At 39.0% G+C, this 17,722-nt stretch overlaps 1 protein-coding gene across 2 annotated transcripts; it reads left to right on the top strand.

Annotated features, from left to right (window-relative positions):
• The first annotated feature begins 8,497 nt into the window (after positions 1-8,497).
• Positions 8,498-14,157, top strand: hs6st2 (heparan sulfate 6-O-sulfotransferase 2). 2 transcript variants are annotated; one of them, XM_021316069.2, is made up of 2 exons: positions 8,498-9,441; positions 12,834-14,157. In XM_021316069.2, exons 1-2 carry the CDS (start codon positions 8,867-8,869, stop codon positions 13,651-13,653), a joined length of 1,395 nt encoding a protein of 464 aa, XP_021171744.2. In that variant the 5' UTR covers positions 8,498-8,866; the 3' UTR covers positions 13,654-14,157. The 2 variants fall into 2 exon arrangements, with proteins under 2 accessions (XP_021171744.2, XP_012717121.2); XM_012861667.3 differs by having other exon boundaries at positions 8,522-9,441; positions 12,831-14,157.
• The last annotated feature ends 3,565 nt before the right edge of the window (positions 14,158-17,722 follow it).

Raw genomic sequence — 17,722 nt, 5'->3', positions numbered from 1 at the left:
CGACATGCACCGACAACCTTGTGGCCACAGCTCCGACTAGCCACCTCAACAATAGAGGCGCGGAACATGGTCCATTCAGACTCAATGTCCCCCGCCTCCCTCGGGACGTGTTTAAAGTTCTCCCGGAGGTGGGAGTTAAAGCTCCGTCTAGTGGGGGACTCTGCCAGACGTTCCCAGCAAACCCTCACATTACGTTTGGGCCTGCCCGGTCGGACCGGCTTCCTCCCCCGCCATCGGAGCCAACTCACCACCAGGTAGTGGTCGGTGGAGAGCTCCGCCCCTCTCTTCACCCGAGTGTCCAAGACATGCGGCCGCAGATCAGATGAAATGACAACAAAGTCGATCATTGAACTGCGACCTAGGGTGTCCTGGTGCCAAGAGCACATATGGACACCCTTATGCTTGAACATGGTGTTTGTGATGGACAATCCATGACGAGCACAGAAGTCCAACAACAAAACACCACTCGAGTTCAGATCAGGTGGGCCATTCCTCCCAACCACGCCCCTACAGGTCTCACTGTCATTGCCCACGTGAGCGTTGAAGTCCCCCAGCAAAACGAGGGAGTCCCCAGGAGGGGCACTCTCCAGTACCCCTTCCAAGGACTCCAAAAAGGGTGGGTAATCTGAACTGCTGTTTGGTGCATAAGCGCAAACAACAGTCAGAACCCGTCCCCCCACACGAATGCGGAGGGAGGCCACCCTCTCGTTCACCAGGGAAAACCCCAACGTGCAGGCACCGAGATAGGGGGCAACAAGTTTTCCCACCCCAGCTCGGCGCCTCTCACCATGGGCAACTCCAGAGTGGAAGAATGTCCAGCCCCTCTCAAGGAGACTGGTTCCAGAGCCAGAGCGGTGCGTCGAGGTGAGTCCGACTATCTCTAGCCGGAACCTCTCAACCTCGCGCACGAGCTCAGGCTCCTTCCCCACCAGAGAGGTGACATTCCACGTCCCAAGAGCCAGCTTCTGCAGCCGGGGATCAGAACGCCAAGGTCCCCGCCCTCTACTGCTACCCGTTACACAATGCACCCGACCCCTTTGGCCCCTCCGACAGGTGGTGAGCCCATCGGAAGGGGGACCCATGTCGCCTCTTCAGGCTGAGCCCGGCCGGGCTCCAAGGGCTTTTGCCCATGGAGCCCGTTATAGTTATAGATATTTTCACTTTTAAATCTATATACATGCAAGTGTGAATAAACAGGAAGACTAATGGAATAAAATAAAGTTTTAGACGCAGCTCAATGGTGGATTTTGCTTTTTCCTGAACAGGCTCGTGGGCACCACATGTGGTCCTCGGGGAGCTACTTGGTGCCCGCAGGCATCATGTTGGTGACCCCTGATTTAGAACAATCAGGCTGTTTGACAGGAATTTATTTTATAAGTGTCTATTAGCACTTTTTAACGGACACCCAGCAGCCAATCAGAATTGAGTATTCATCCAGACTATGATATAATAAACATTAAATAACTTCAAAACATGCAAAATTACACAACAGATCATCCATCCATCCATTTTCTAACACGTCTATCCCTATTGGGGTCATGAAGGTTGCTGGTGCCTATCTCCAGCTGTCAGTGGGCGAGAAGTGGGGTACACTCTAGACAGGTCGCCAGTCTATCGCAGGGCAACACAGAGAGAGACGGAACAAACAACCATTCTCGCACACACTCACCTCTAAGGATAATTTAGAGAGGCCAATTAACCTAACAGCGATGTTTTTGGACTGTGGGAGGAAGCCGGAGTACCCGGAGAGAACCCACACGGTGAAATATTGCCGTTATTTTGTTTCATTCTTTTGTTCTGTGCCCAAACAACCGCACACACACACACACACACACACACACACACACACACACACACACACACACACACACATACCTAAGGACAATTTGGTGAGACCAAATTACCTCTGTCTTTTTTGTTTTTCTGACTCTGGGAGGAAGCCGGAGTACCCGGAGAGAACCCACACACACAGACACACATAAGTAAAACATGCAAACTGTCTTTTTTGGACTATGGGAGGAAGCCAGAGTCCAAAGTGTTTGAAAAATAAAAGACAACCAGTAGCCCTAATCAGTAGCCCTAATTAGGGCTACTGGGCATGGTGGAGGATCTTTTATCTTTTCAGGGTACACCCTTCGCCCCCCCCCTTCCCCACCATGGTAGTTCATCAGCACTAAACTGCAGATTTCCCATCTGACTTTTTCCCAAAGAGTTTGCATGTCATTATGGTCTTACCTATACAAGAAAGCAACTTTTTGATTGAACAAGCACTCTTTTCCTGTTGCTTACAGAGTTGATTTTTGAAAGATGATACAATTGCGTTGTCGATTAACTTGTGTTCGGACAGCATGAAACCCAACACATATTGAGATGGACAGCCCAGCATCTTTTTTACGTCATCAAACACCTTCTTGCTGAGGCTTGGAAACCATTTCTGTTTGATTTGATTTTGTCCCTTAATTTTAGTCCAGATTTTCTCAACAACTCTTTCTTCTGTGGCTTTAAGTGCATTAAAACAGCAAGACATCTTTGACTTTGCAACGCTTCTACCCATTAACCACTTCACAAAAATCCTTATATCGTCTTTCTTCTCTTCAGATTCAAAATCCTCCCGAGGTGTAAACTCAAATATCCCATCCTTAGGAGTGTTTGTTACCTTCTCTGGGTGTTTCACCTGGGTGTCTTTTGTACCTGGGAAATCTGCTGGTGACACACGAGATTGTCTCCAATGTACTCTCCTGGTCTTACTTTTTGGAGGATTTCTTGGTAACTTCATTGGAGACTCTTCCACAGCATGAACAGGTCTTGTTGTTTTCTCTGTGTCGATCGCGTGTTTCCTCGCCATCAGTTCTTGGAGCATGATGGCAACATTTTGAATCAAAGAATTGGATCGGAAGCTTACGTTGAGCCACTGTATTGGGTCTTCCTCATTGAAGCGACGTGTGACCTCTGTGATCACGTGTTTGATGAAAAGCACATTAAAAATCTCTGTAGTCTCAGATTGGTAGTTTTCTTCAATGCCCATGACTTGAGCAAAGGCTTCAGGAATTCTGTTTCCAATTATGTGTTTTACGTTCCCATAATTGTATTTAAAGTTCTTGATTGTGTCCAAAACCAGACCTGACAAGGAGTTAACTATGTGTTTTAACAGGTGGACTATCATGTACCTGGTGTCTTCGTCTGGATCTCCCAACTCCAAACTTTCCCACTCGTCTTCTTGTAAATTGTTGACAAATTTGTTGATGGCAGGTGTCACACGGCTTTTGATTAAAACCTCGACTCTCAATGCAAGTGGTTTATCAAAACGACCCATTTTGTTGGCTTGAAGTCAGATCTGTTGAAGAGAGAACTACTGGAACTAACTTGGAATGTGACTGTTCTGTGTTTTGATGCAAAGAATTTACGTCAAGGTCTGTTGCGTCACAAAAAGTTCCATAAGCCCCGCCCACTCACTCGCAACTGGGGTCGTGGGCGGTGAAAGTGATGTCATGGACTAAGATTCCTCAACTCAAGAATTCATATATATATATATATATATATATATATATATATAATAATTTGACCCAATATAATTTTGCATGTTGGTAATTATAAGCATCAGCATTCAGTAGGAAACGTCACTCAAAGCGAAAGATTTGCATATCTATCTATCTATCTATCTATCTATCTATCTATCTATCTATCTATATATATATATATATATATATATATATATATATATATATATATATATATATATATATATATGTATATATATATATGTATATATATATACACACACACACACACACACATAACAGCGTATGAGATGGTTTACAATTAAAAAGTACAACAGTGCCATCAAGTGGTCAAATTAAAGAACTGCAGAACGAGTCTAATCTTCCCCAATGGTACGGTTTAGGAATGTATTTGATAATCGATCTTATTTACATGTGCAAATAGGACCTATCTAAAACAGGGGTTGAGCTATTTTAAATTATCATTTTAAAAACTTATTTTAAATAACTGTGTAATATCTGCCAATGGTGTTTTATAATAATTTGTATCGTTTAATATTTGACTTTTGTCAGTATTAATTAAATCTTGTTTTACTGTTTATATTCTATGTCGACTATTTATTTTCTACACGGATTATCGTGGTTGAATCGACCCTTGATTCAGTTTCACAAAATTAGTAGCACATCAGTTACCTTGGCGATTTAGTCTGTGCCGCTAACTTGTTCAAGACCAGGCTAACAGTCAGGTTTAGTTAATCCTGGTGACTTCTCTGTTCTTATCTTTGTGGGTTTTGTTTAATCAGCCTGCATCAAAATACATATTTGTTTTCAGTCAATTACTATCATTATTTCAACAAATGATGGTATACCTTTATTAACTTTAGAATTATCCACGTGGGCATTGTCACTGTCACTGTCACTGTGGGGGGAACTACACGAGCCATAAGGCTCAGTGACAAAATGTGAAGGGAAACCATTTCACATTATTTGACATATTTTATCATGAATAGGTAATTTCATTGCATATCAGATGTCATGCATTAACTTCTTTAAGTTTGTTTTAGAGTCTATGCTTGAAAGAGCAATCAGCTATATTTCACCACTAGGTGGGGCTTGAGCACAGCCATAATGAATGTTGATGTCGGGTACCATCCACTGAGCTATATAATACACTGGAGTGCTGATTTTGCCGAAAAACTGAAGTCACTGGCCGCTATCTTGCTACTCCCTACTCTCACAGAATCCCACAGGATTTGGTTGCAACAACAAGCAGTTTTCTGGATGTTTGAAAACGTTTCGCAGGTAATTCTACAGTCAGTGGATGTACTAACACTATCAACTACTAGGAAATGATGTGCTGAAATATTTTACATGTTATTCATATTATATATATATATATATATATATATATATATATATATATATATATGTGTGTGTGTGTGTGTGTATATGTATATATGTATACGTATACATATGTAAATATATGTTTTTGTATATTGTTATTTATTATTTATATATTTATAAATGTTTTATTTATATATATATATATATATATATATATATATATATATATATATATATATATATTTAAATAAATAAAATGCAAAACATTTCAGCACATGACTTTCTCAGTACTTGATAGTTTTAGAACATAACATAAAAGTATATGGCATTTGACATTTTAAAAGTTTTAAGACCCCCCTGAACATGAGAAAATCCTTGTTATTCGATGGTGTAGCACATATATTCCCTAGTTACTGGAGGAAAATAGGGAGTACCAATATGGCGGCTGGTGGCTTCAAAGCGACTCGTTCTAACAGCGGGCGATTAGCACTCCAGTGTATAATATAGCTCAGTGGTCTAAACACATACCTCTAGTTGTTCACAAAACTATTTTTTAGTTCTTTCTATCTCAGATAATGAAATTTCTCTTACTGCTCCTTTGATGTTTTGAACCCCAAAATTTTTTTTTATTCTTCACTAATGGCACAATTAACACACACTGCCGATACATGAGCGTGTCAGAATGAGTGACATTGGGCAACTAATAGATAAGGCGATACTCCTGGAACTTGAGGGACAGAGGAGAGTGAAAGCAGGACCAAAACTCTGAAAAATTGCTGCCCTTTGAACCGAACAGCAGGGATTGGTCAGAGTTTTTACAGGGCTGCAGCTCTCACAGAGATATATATTTTTTTAACCTCCTTTTTCTGAATACATGATGTATTGACTACTTTCAGGATGGAAGGACCACGTTACCCTGTATAACAAAAAGTGTTTCTGAACAGGATTACCAACTATAGCTTTAAAGGCAGTCCGAAATTGACACAGCAGTTCAAAGCTCCTTTCCTGCCCACAATATTGCTCCTATTGTTGACCTAGGAGCTAGGAGAAGGAGCTATAATTAGACGTATTTTAGGCCCCAATCACAGGTGACCTTTTCTTCTTCTTTCTTCTGTAAAGTTTCATTGTTTTGTCACTGTTCCCGTCATGTTGACCTAATGGTGCAGTTTGTTTTCCAATTTTTCTTTAAATACAAGACAGGCTAATAACATACATTTATGCAAAAGAACAGAAGCCAGACGGATTCTTAACGTAAATATTGAAGAAAGTGTATAAATCATGTTTTTTTTTTTGTCATTAGAGTCATGTTTGTTGTCCAGACTATGTTTGAAATGCCAGAAAAGATTAATGGAGCAGTAAGCAAAATGTCATTATTTTCCATAGAAAGAACCAAACAAATAAGTATGTGAAGCACTGAAGGTAATATTTCAGATGGACTATGATATGATGTCACATCGCATCTCCCTATGTGGTTCTCTAGTCTCTTGTTCACATGTGTGTGAATAGCTGTGGTGGTCAGCTCAGAGTATGGGGAAGTCAGGAAAAGTAAACAATCAATAGGATAAGTTATCCAGAGGCAGTGAAGAGGGTTGGAAAAAAAAAGAATGAAAGTTTGAGAACTTATCATAAACATGCATTAGTTTGGACAGATATTCACAGGTAGGCCTATTGAATTGGAACATATAAATGTTTGGAATGAAGACGGAAATATAAATGTTTTAAACAGACCTGCAGCGTTTTTTTTTTTTTTTTTTTGCCCTTTCTTCAAGGTCTTGTGAGTTCTGAACTTGACTGAGTGGAACTGTGTGCATATTTGCTCACTGCAGTTTAAGCAGAGACCCATTTCCTAAAGAATGTTAAGTTAGGATTTCCTCTTTTTTTGTGCAGTAAATGTGACTTAATGGTCTATGGTGAGGGAATTTTATTTTTGCCCTCCTAAGGGGGAAGTGGGATACAGTTAAGAAATCGTTTTAGCTGATGTAGTACTTCGTTTCAAAGGGGTACATGTGATGATGAAGTTGGGCGTTTCCTAATTGAATCTGGTTAGATAACCTTTGTCAGTTATCAAACCCAGGCATCCGTCCAATCTGGTGCACACCCTTACAGAAGGGTGGTAGGGGAATTGTTAAAAAGCCTGGCTCCACCACTGTCCTTTTTCAGAAGAGTAATGTATAACATTTTCCATAAGAAATGTAATAGTATTTGGTCAACAGATTTATAAGCTTGTGGTATAAATGCAGGAAGAGAGCAGAATAAGTCAGCCTTGATTTACCATCCGCTTTAGATAACAATACCCATCCTCCAAGACAGAGGTTTCTTTAAAGTCATAGATTCAGCCGATTTGGGGTTTTATCGATTAAGGGAGCAAAATGGAATGAACATCTTTCTGAGTTGCTCTTGCAGATAACTATACCCAAATATGTGACACTTTCTTTAACAGGGATATAAAGCACAATTGGATTAAGTTTAAAGAAGGGGAAATTTGAGTGCTGTCTCTTTAAAAAGAGACCAGAAAGCTGCTCTGACTGACCAGATTTCTTTACCAACAATAGAAATACCTTTTAGTTGATTTATAGAAATGTTGTCAGCACTGGATTTACATGGCTGAAATCAAAAGATGAAGGGAAATAGGGCAACGCTGCCTAATTTCTAGGTACCTTTTTTTTTATTTGACAAAACAGTTAGCTTTATCATATTTTAACTGTGTTGCAGAAAAAAACGACCAAAGCTGAATTTACGAAGACTGATGAAAATAAAGTTGTGCATCAAATGCTTTTTGAAAGCTAAGAAGAGTATGAAGCTATTTTCAGTAATTAATTAATAATTAATAGTCCAGTTCACAGTGAGGCAGTTGGTAGCGCTGTTGCTGTTGTTGGTTCTGGTCAGGGTTGGAGTCCTGGCCTGGGGTCTTTCTGCATGGAGTTTGCGTGTTCTCCCTGTGCGTCTGGTCTTTCCAAAAATGTCCTTAGGTGTGAGTGAGCGAGTGCACATAGTTGTTTTTCCTACTTCTCGCCCAATGACCGCTGGAGATAATCACCGGCCCGCTGGCAAACCTTCAAGGATAGAAGGGTATGAACGGATGGATGTCTCAGCATAATCTATGGACTGAAAATTAGCAAATGTGACCCCACCACCCATCTTACATATCACCCAGCTCCCCCATCCCTTGGCATTTAATTTATGAAGTGGTTAAATGTTCCACTGAGAAATGGACCTTCGTTTAGGAAGCAAGTTTTTAGATGTGATTGTATAAACCCATATGTATTGTGTACACTCTTATCGGTCCTGCAGCACACATTTGTTTTTTTTTTTGCTTGTTGAGGAAGAAAAGTGTAATGCCAAATGTACCCTGTGGAAAATATATCTATTTTAATGTAGCCTTATTCAATTTTCAATGTACAAAATACATTGAAGCGACTACATCTGCGGCCCTGCATGGATATGGGAGTATAGACGATGGATGGATGGATGGATAGTTAGATGGACTGATGAAAACCCAGCACTGATCCATCCTGCAGCCCATCCTGCAGGACTATTTCAGCAAATAAATAAAAATATCCGAACAAAATCACTACATGGTCAGATTTGGAATTATTTTTGTAGGCAATTCCTTGCCCTTCAAAAAACAAAAAAAAACTACACAGGAAATGGAGTCCACTTTGACGTTGCAAGAAGACGCAGTTTTCACGCCCACTTTACGCGCAGTGGTTTATGGGAAGAAATCTCAAGAATAGATGGATGCTGGGGATGTGCATTAGCTCTGTTAAGAGGATTACCGCTTTTATAGTATTAGTTGAATCCTAACGTTTAACCTGTCAGCTATTGTAAACAGACCCGCTTGGTTCTCCTAGTGAAAACATCAGTTCTGCACCCAGAGATCGCGCTGCGCTCCGGTCTGACCGCATGGCTACCTAACGGTGCTCGGCTTTCAGCTGCATTGTTATTGTTTCCACCCGGCTGCTCTCTTCAGGGGCGCCCAGCTGAAACGGGGGCCTGAGGGATGGTTTTTCATCGGGTCCGGGAAGATGGATGAGAAGTCCAGCAGCGGCCACCAGCGGCTCCTGGTCTTCCTGCTCATGGTGTTGATCTTTGGCGTTGTTATGGTGCAGTATGCCTGTCCCAGCAGCTCCGAGTGCCACACGCTCCACCAGCTGGGGGCCTGGTTCACCCTTCCGGGTAAACCCGGGACCCGAACCGGCGGCGGCGAACCGCAGGACGGGCTCCAGAAGGATCCCTACGTGGCGGAGGACGGCGCGTTGGCGCGCTTCGTCCCTCGCTTCAACTTCACCGCAGCTGATCTCAACCGCGTCGTGGACTTCAACATCAAAGGGGATGACGTCATCGTGTTTCTGCACATCCAAAAGACGGGGGGCACAACCTTTGGCCGACACCTGGTGCGTAACATCCAGCTGGAGAGGCCCTGCGAGTGCCACGCAGGCCAGAAGAAGTGCACCTGCCTCCGGCCAGGCAAGAAGGAGACCTGGCTCTTCTCTCGGTTCTCCACCGGCTGGAGCTGCGGGCTCCACGCAGACTGGACCGAGCTCACCAGCTGTGTCCCGTCACGCATGGACTCCAGAGAGACCCAGAAAAACCAGCCCAGGTTAGTAAGATGTGAGACGTTCTTATATTCACTCTCAGGATGATTCAGCGGTGCAACAATCTGAAGAACAGTTTTTTTGTACCCGTCCTAAGCGCGTATAAGGTTCTGAAGATGGGTTCCTGCACGTCTGCATGTGAGATGTTCAGACTTTTCCACAGTTTCTAAGTCATTTAGGTTAAAACGATAAACTCACCAAAATTGTAAAATCACCAAGGCAGACTCCAAGTATGGAGACTGGGAAAACAAAAACAATAATAAAGAAGGATAAATATGTAGGACACAGGGAAGGAACAAACCAAGGATAGAAGGAAAGAGGGGGGGAACAATATTAAGGAAGGAGGATACAAGGAATGAAGGAAGGCCAGAACACAAGGATCAAAGGACAGAAACAAGGGAAGGAACATGGAGGGACAGGATTAAGAAAATGAAACATGCAAAAGAGCATCTGTGTTAGAAACTACAAACTAACCTGTAAAGTGAAACTGTTGTTGATTCTCATTGACTTCTTTGTGTCCATATGCAAATAAAACTGTATAAAAATAAAAACTGCATTTACCAATTGTATAATATTCAACATAATATAGTAGTGAAGTTATTATTTTTTTTCAGCTCTGACACAAGTAAGACCCAATATGTCAGATTAAAATGGTTTGTGGACGATGTCGGTTGCCCTCTGGAAGTTATGTCTAAAGTCAAGGAAGAAAAGGAAAATCAAAATCACGTATAGATCAGAGACATTAGGGAAAGCATCACAACATAACAGTATTAAAGTAATAGTAATATAGTAATAGTAATATCATCTTTATTGTCATTGAAACATACATTGAAACATACATTACAATGAAATTTGTTCTCTGCTTTTAACCCATCACCCTTGGGGAGCAGTGGGCTCCCACTGTGCGGCGCATGGGGAGAAATCTGGCGTTAAGGGTCTTGCTCAGGGACCAAGAGTGCCGGGTCCGGGGATCGAACCAGGTACTTGCATCCTTCTCTGAGTGCAAGAGAAGGATGCAAGTAATTTTTGCTCAAATTATATGCTAAATCTAAGTTTAAATGTATTACAATATACATACACAATGTAATTTAAAGTGCATTAAAGGAAAAATTTCATTAGAAACAAGATTTTTTTTTTAATAATGAAAAACTGGGCTCCTACAATGAGAGAAATGATAAAATGCTCATTTAAAAACATCATGTTTTATCATTTAGATAAAACATAATAAAAAAAACTATTGGTGATTATAACAAGATGCATTGCTTAATGTTAAAAAAATTAATCAGAATTACGTAGGATTCAGTGCATTGACAAACTTTTGCTACATATGAGGAATTTGACGTGTTTTTGTGATGCAGAAACATGCAACATAAACAGGGAGTTTAACATATTAAGTGTATCACATCATATGCAGTTATAAGACCAAAATAAGATAGGAAATTCCTTTATTGTCCCACAACGGGAAAATTCAGGAAATAAGAAATAAATAGACAAAATAATAAATAGACAAGGTTTATTGAAAACTAAAAGAAACCAACAACAATTTTTGCAAAACTAATCTGTCAACACTCTTCCTTCTATTAAGGGAAAAATGGCATTAAATATTATCTTTTAATTTCAACCTTTTGTAATAGGGCTGGGGGGTTAATGGATTAATTTGAATTTACAATTTTTTAAGATTTAATTCTTGGAAAATCTGGATTTTATTTTGCCAATGCACTTATAGAGCTTCAATGAAGAGAATAGCATACAATACTGAATATATGTTTGGAAAATATATTGTAAAGACCATAGTACAAGGCAAGTTTGAAGTTACACAAGTGAACTCTGTTCTTTGCTCATTGTGTAAAACCACTAGCAGCAAACATTTAGTTATATTTTCATTGTTTACAACGACAGGGCCGCCATCTTGTTTTACAAGCATGTTTTACAGCTTGTAAATAGTTGCACTATGAATTTAGATCAACTTCCAGATGAAATTTGAAAATAATTTATTTTTGTGAAACGAAAAGGAGGGGAAAAATCAATTAATTATATTTAGTAAAATAAAATCGGAGATTTTATTTTTAGGCCATATCGTCCAGCCCTACTTTGTAAAGATTTTTACAAAGCCAGAAAGTTTACTAGTTAAATAAAACAGGAATATCTGCAACATACACACATGAACAATTTTAAAGAGTAAAAGGCTGGTGATTATTATCTTTAGCACCTCCTCATATTTTTCGTTGTGGGGAAATTATCGTCCTGAATGACCGTCGGGATCCCCACACTATCTTGGATGGTCTGAAATTTATTTTGATCATTTGGCACATCTGAAAAAGTATGAAAATGAAAACAGAGGGTGGAGAAATGTTAACGTTTTCCAGACATTTTTTATAACAATTTCTGAAAAGTAAGAATAATACTGCATTGGTTTTATTTCTAATCTATAATTTTATCTATCATGTTTCAATATAATTTTACTTAGCAGTGCTTTGGTTGTTAAATTACTGACTTAGACTTAGACAAACTTTGTCATTTTGTATGCACAGAGTGCACACAAAACGACAGTTTGTTTCATACAGCTTACGACAATGTAATGAGATTGCAATTGAAATAAAATAGCATTACAATATAAAGTGCAGCAGTGATAAGGATGTAACAGTGCAGGAGAAAAACACAATTTTTCTTTTATTTTTTTAAAGTGTGCAGAAAAATGTTCCACCATGTTTATAGTGCAAAAATAATGGTGCAAAAAAGAATTAATACTGACTTACTGTGGTTCTTTAACTTGATCTAGTATACATGTAAAACATGTATGTATGTATGTATATGTGTGTGTGTATGTATATATATTTATATATATATATATATATATATATATATATATATATATATATATATATATATGTATATATATATATATATGTTTTTTTTATGGAAAACAAAGGTACCAATGTTTCAAGTGATACTTTGGTTGGTACTCAAGTGTTACACACTCCACGTCTTATTTTTAATTGAAAAGGTGTAGATTTTTAACTCGACTTGATCAAAGTTCATCCAGATGCAAGTAAAGCTGTGACATTTCCCTGTACTACAAAACCAAAAGCCAAATTCATAAAATGTGTCTTTTGTGACTTGTGGCACTTACAAATAATACAATTTTGCTAGCTAATATTTTGCACTCAAAAATCAAGACTGTTATAAAAACCGCAGGGGAAAAAACATCTAAAAATTTGAGTCTGTAAAAGGTTGAAATGCAAAAATCAAAAATATTTAGGAAGTCTCCTGCATGAAAGCAAACGGCTGTGGCGCAAATTCACAGGTGGCATGAATTTGGGAGAATTCTGACAGTGTTTTCTGATTGTGAGAACAAACTATCTGACGCTTTTTCTCTCTTTTTTCTTTTTTTTAGCAGAAACTATTACTACATTACAATCCTAAGAGATCCAGTTTCACGATACCTGAGTGAGTGGCGTCACGTGCAACGCGGGGCCACGTGGAAGGCCTCGCTCCACGTGTGCGATGGGCGTTCCCCGACACTGTCAGAGCTGCCGGGCTGTTATTCGGGAGACGACTGGTCCGGCTGCTCCCTGCAGGAGTTCATGGACTGCCCCTACAACCTGGCCAACAACCGACAGACCCGCATGTTGGCAGACCTGAGTCTAGTGGGCTGCTACAACGTCTCCGCCATGAGCGAGGACGAGCGCTGGGCAGTGCTTCTGGACAGCGCCAAGCACAACCTGAAGGGCATGGCCTTCTTCGGCCTGACCGAATACCAGAGCAAGACCCAGTATCTCTTCGAGAGGACCTTCGACCTGCAGTTCATCGCACCCTTCACACAGCTGAACGGGACGCGTGCGTCCAGCGTCGACGTGCCGCCCGAGACGCAGCAAAGAATCCGTGGGCTAAACCGATGGGACGTGGAGCTGTACGACTACGCCCGTGACCTTTTCCTGCAGCGCTTCCAGGTGGCGAGACAGCAGGAGCGCCGGCAGGCCAGGGAGCGGCGACAACAGGAGAGGAGGCGGCTCCGCGGACGGTTCTCGTCAAAACCGGGCAGGCGGGCGAAGACGACTGGAGCGGCGGCGCGTTCGGCCAGCGTGGAGACCGGGGAGCATCGGAGTGAGACGGCGGCGGAGGACAGCGTGGAGGCAGAAGTGCTGCTCCCAGACTGGTGGGACGTAGATGAGAACAGCACCATGGAGGACTACATGGGAAATGTTGAACAGTGGTAGCGGCGGGCAAATGGACCAAGGTTTGCCTCGGCAGTTATTGCTGATTCAGGTTATTTTTCTGCCTTTTCTTCTTATTCTTATGTGACCATGAATTGTTTTAAATGTGACTGTAATTTATTTTAACTTCTTTGTTGCAACCGACACTCTAATCAGGGCCTTTCACACAGGGAAAATAAAAGTAGGAAAGCTGTATATCTTTTCAGTCATGAGACCAGCCTTAAGCTTGCTTTTTCTGGACTTTAAACACATGGTAACTCAGATGATACAGTTAGGAAGACAAGGATCATTGTTATTTCAAAAAAAAGCTACATTTTTGTCATCAACAGTCTTTTTACTTTGCCAAAATGATGTCTTGAATATTTTAAAATGTATGTGTCTTGTGTCTTTTTCACAGCAGAAAAGGAAAATGAGTTCATCAGTACCTCAGTTTGTGGCATTACCTGCTAATGTTGAAAAACATTGGAATATGTCTGTTTTTATATATAAATTATGCTTTTACATTTACCAAACTGCCTCTCTATTCTTGCATGGGTTTTTATTGCAGCTGCAAGCTTGGGATTAACCAGCAGGGGGTGGTAAAGTACTTTTATTGTCATAAAATGTCCTTTGTACAGACGCCAAACAGATGAATTGAAAGCTCAATTTATTTAGCAAATTCAGTTAAATAGGATTCTGGCTGATTCCTTGACTATTTTTATTATTTTTTTAATTTACGAAAGTTTGTGTTTTAACAGCTGCTTGTAAATAAATAAAAAAAACAGACATTTCCTATATACACAGTCATACTGAATACTTTTGAATATTATTGAAATGTTCATTATTGCAGTAACTGAATTCCATTAGTCAAACATTTTATGTATTATTTAAACACAGACATGTTTTCCCCCCTGTTATTTCACTTAAATATTAATATTTTAAATATCTTTTGAACATTTATATTTAAAATATATAGAAAATTATGCAAAAAAATATTATTGAAAATTATTATTTTGAAAACATTGATAATTATTTTAAAATGGTACTTTTAATCTGAGGAGTGGAAGGGTCCCCAGTCCATCAGAGGGCAACACCGGCCCCAACAGAACTTCTGACCGGCCCTCCAACACAAAAGAAAGAATGTTGGTCGGATAACTTTAATTTCCTATTTTATATCCGGTAAGGCCATCAAACTTTTTCTAAGAGGTACATGCTTTTCTAGACGGGGGTGAAAAGCATAACTTATATTGTTAATTTGCCAAGTTTGATGCCAAACAGAAACATTTTAAAGTAAAAAAAAAGTAATAAAGTTCAGGTTGAATAGATTTTTTTAGTAGTAGTTTTTTTAATATGACAAAGGAAGAATGGCACTGCTAGTTTTATTACTATGAATAGCAAGCAGCTGAAAATGTAGAATTGAGAAATAAAATGTTTTAAAGTTTACCCTTTATTCTTGGGTTTTTTTTTAATCGGCTTTTTGAGTTTTTTTTTATTTTGATTTCTAAATGGCGATTCTATATCTATGGGTAAATACTCGACTGTTAGCTAAACCCTCCATCTTGTAAACTCTCATTTGTATGTACTGCTGGCATTTATCTATAAAATAGGAGTAAAAGAGAATCCTGCACAGCTAATTTCAGTTCTATTTTTATTCTGGTCAAGACCATGAGTTTTATATAAAAAGTGAAATGGTCTGCTGGAAAACCAAAACAGAAAATGGAAGTATCTAAAATTAATATTTTATATCACTAATATAGTTTTAGATGAAAATACATCAATATTATTACTGTTCATAATAAAAGTACAATATTTTTTCAGCATCAGTTTGGTTTTAATATAAAAAACACAGATGTACTGATAACCAATAGGTTCAGCCAAATGGCTACAGCAGCATGTGAAAATAATGAATTTCATCCAATTCTAAGCAAAAATATATTGAATATTTTAAAATAACCGTTGCTATTTGTGTTTATAAGGTAAGGATGCAGGGAATGTTTTATTGATTTTGCAGCTGTTTGGAAAATATAGTTTTAAACTCAATCATTTAAACTGTCTTTACAGCATATTACCCTTCATATTGAAGAGTTAAAGACTGTTCAGCAAACCTTAATTTCTTGTTTTTGATTTGGTGAAGGTAGTGAGTTTCATATTAAAAAAATCACCTTTTTTAATTTTAGGAAGCTTAGACACTAGATTCATGATGTTTTTTGTCATGTTTACTTTTAATATGGAAGTGGTTAGGATTACCAGCAAATTAGCATCTGAAAAATGATGAATATCATAACATTTTCAGATATAAATTGCTTTTAAAAATGTTAAAGGTAGCTGCTAGTCTTTTTTAAAACTTAAAATGAAGGAAATATTGTTTTAAATGCTATTTCTGGAGCTCAATTATTTCCTATTTCAATTTTAACTTTAGCAAGCTTTTACTACATGCACATTTTTATTATTACTGCCAATAAAATAAAAGAAATTACAGTTCTTCAGCATCAGTTTGGTTGTAATATGAAAAAAAAAACAGAATTAAAAGAGGACCTTGTTGGTATTGCAGATCAGTTCACATCTGAGAATTTGTACATTACATTAATATTTAAGAAATAAATATAGAAATCTTTTGAAATGACTGCTGCCAGTTGTGTTGTGTTTGAAACTTAATATGAAGGAGATATTTTATAGCAATTTCTCAAGCTCTTATATAACCAGACATTAAAGTTTGGATTTTAAATCTTAGTTTCAGTCACTGTAGCAGCTAACTTTTAGCAAACGTGCCATCTTTTAAACTAATTTTTTATTTAACATTTATTCAACCTTTACTTCATAGGTTTAAAAGAATCTTTAATTTCCTTTTTTTTTTGTCTCCTGGGAAAAAGAAGAAGACCGAACACATACAATTCGATTAAATGTTATAATTTTATATAGCCCCAATGCACAACACGTCATCTCAAGACACTTTACAAAGTGCAAATCATACGGATTGGTCAAAAAGTTTCCTCTCTAAGGAAACCCAGCAGGTTGCATCAAGTCTCTCCAAGCAGCATTCACTCCTCCTGAAAGAGCGTAGAGCCACAGTGGACAGTCGTCTGCATTGTTGATGCCTTTGCAGCAATCCCTCATACTGAGCATGCATGAAGCGACAGTGGAGAGGAAAACTCCCCTTTAACAAGGAGGAAAACCTCCAGCAGAACCAGAACCAGGCTCAGTGTGAACGCTCATCTGCCTCCACCCACTGGGGCTTAGAGAAGACAGAGCAGAGACACAGAAAGCACTGATCAAAGAATAATTTATGTTAGAGAGAGTAATGGCAGCTGATCTGCCCCATGGATGGTGTCATGGCTAAACAGAATGCCAAGCCAGATGTACTTAAAAGTTGAAATGACAACAAATAATACACAATTGAGAACAGTAGGAGAACTCAGCAGAGTGAGAGAAATAGACCCTGATGTCCTCCAGCAGCCTAAGCCTATAGCAGCATAACTATAGAGATATGTCAGGATTACCGAAGCCACACTATAAACTTCATCATAAAGGAAAGTTTTAAGATTAATCTTAAAAGTAGACAGGGTGTCTGCCTCACGGACCAAAACTGGGAGTTGGTTCCACAGGAGAGGAGCCTGATAACTAAAGGATCTGCCTCCCATTCTACTTTTAGAGACTCTAGGAACCACCAGAAGACCTGCAGTCTGAGAGCGAAGTGCTCTGTTAGGAACATACGGGGTAATCAGAGCTCTGATATATGATGGAGCTTGATTATTAAGGGCTTTATACGTTAGAAGGAGAATTTTAAATTTTATTCATGATTTAACAGGAAGCCAACAAAGGGAAGCTAAAATTAGAGAAATATGATCCCTCTTTTTGATTTTCATCAGAACTGGGTCAGCTGAACAGTTTAAACTGTATTTTGTTGACTTCCTGACAGTAAATAATTGCAATAGCTCAGTCTTGTAACAAATGCATGGACTATTTTTTCAGCATCCCTCCATGGACAGAATATTTATAATTTTGGCAATATTCCAGAAGTAAAAAGAGGAAACTCTGGAAACCTGTTTAATATGGGTTTTAAATGACATGTCTTGGCCAAAAATAACACCAAGGT

Source organism: Fundulus heteroclitus, chromosome 23 (genome assembly GCF_011125445.2).
Source record: "Fundulus heteroclitus isolate FHET01 chromosome 23, MU-UCD_Fhet_4.1, whole genome shotgun sequence".
In the NCBI taxonomy this organism is placed as follows: Eukaryota; Metazoa; Chordata; class Actinopteri; order Cyprinodontiformes; family Fundulidae; genus Fundulus; species Fundulus heteroclitus.
The sequence above is the reverse complement of the archived record's forward strand: the minus strand, read 5'-3'. Positions and strand labels throughout refer to the sequence as shown.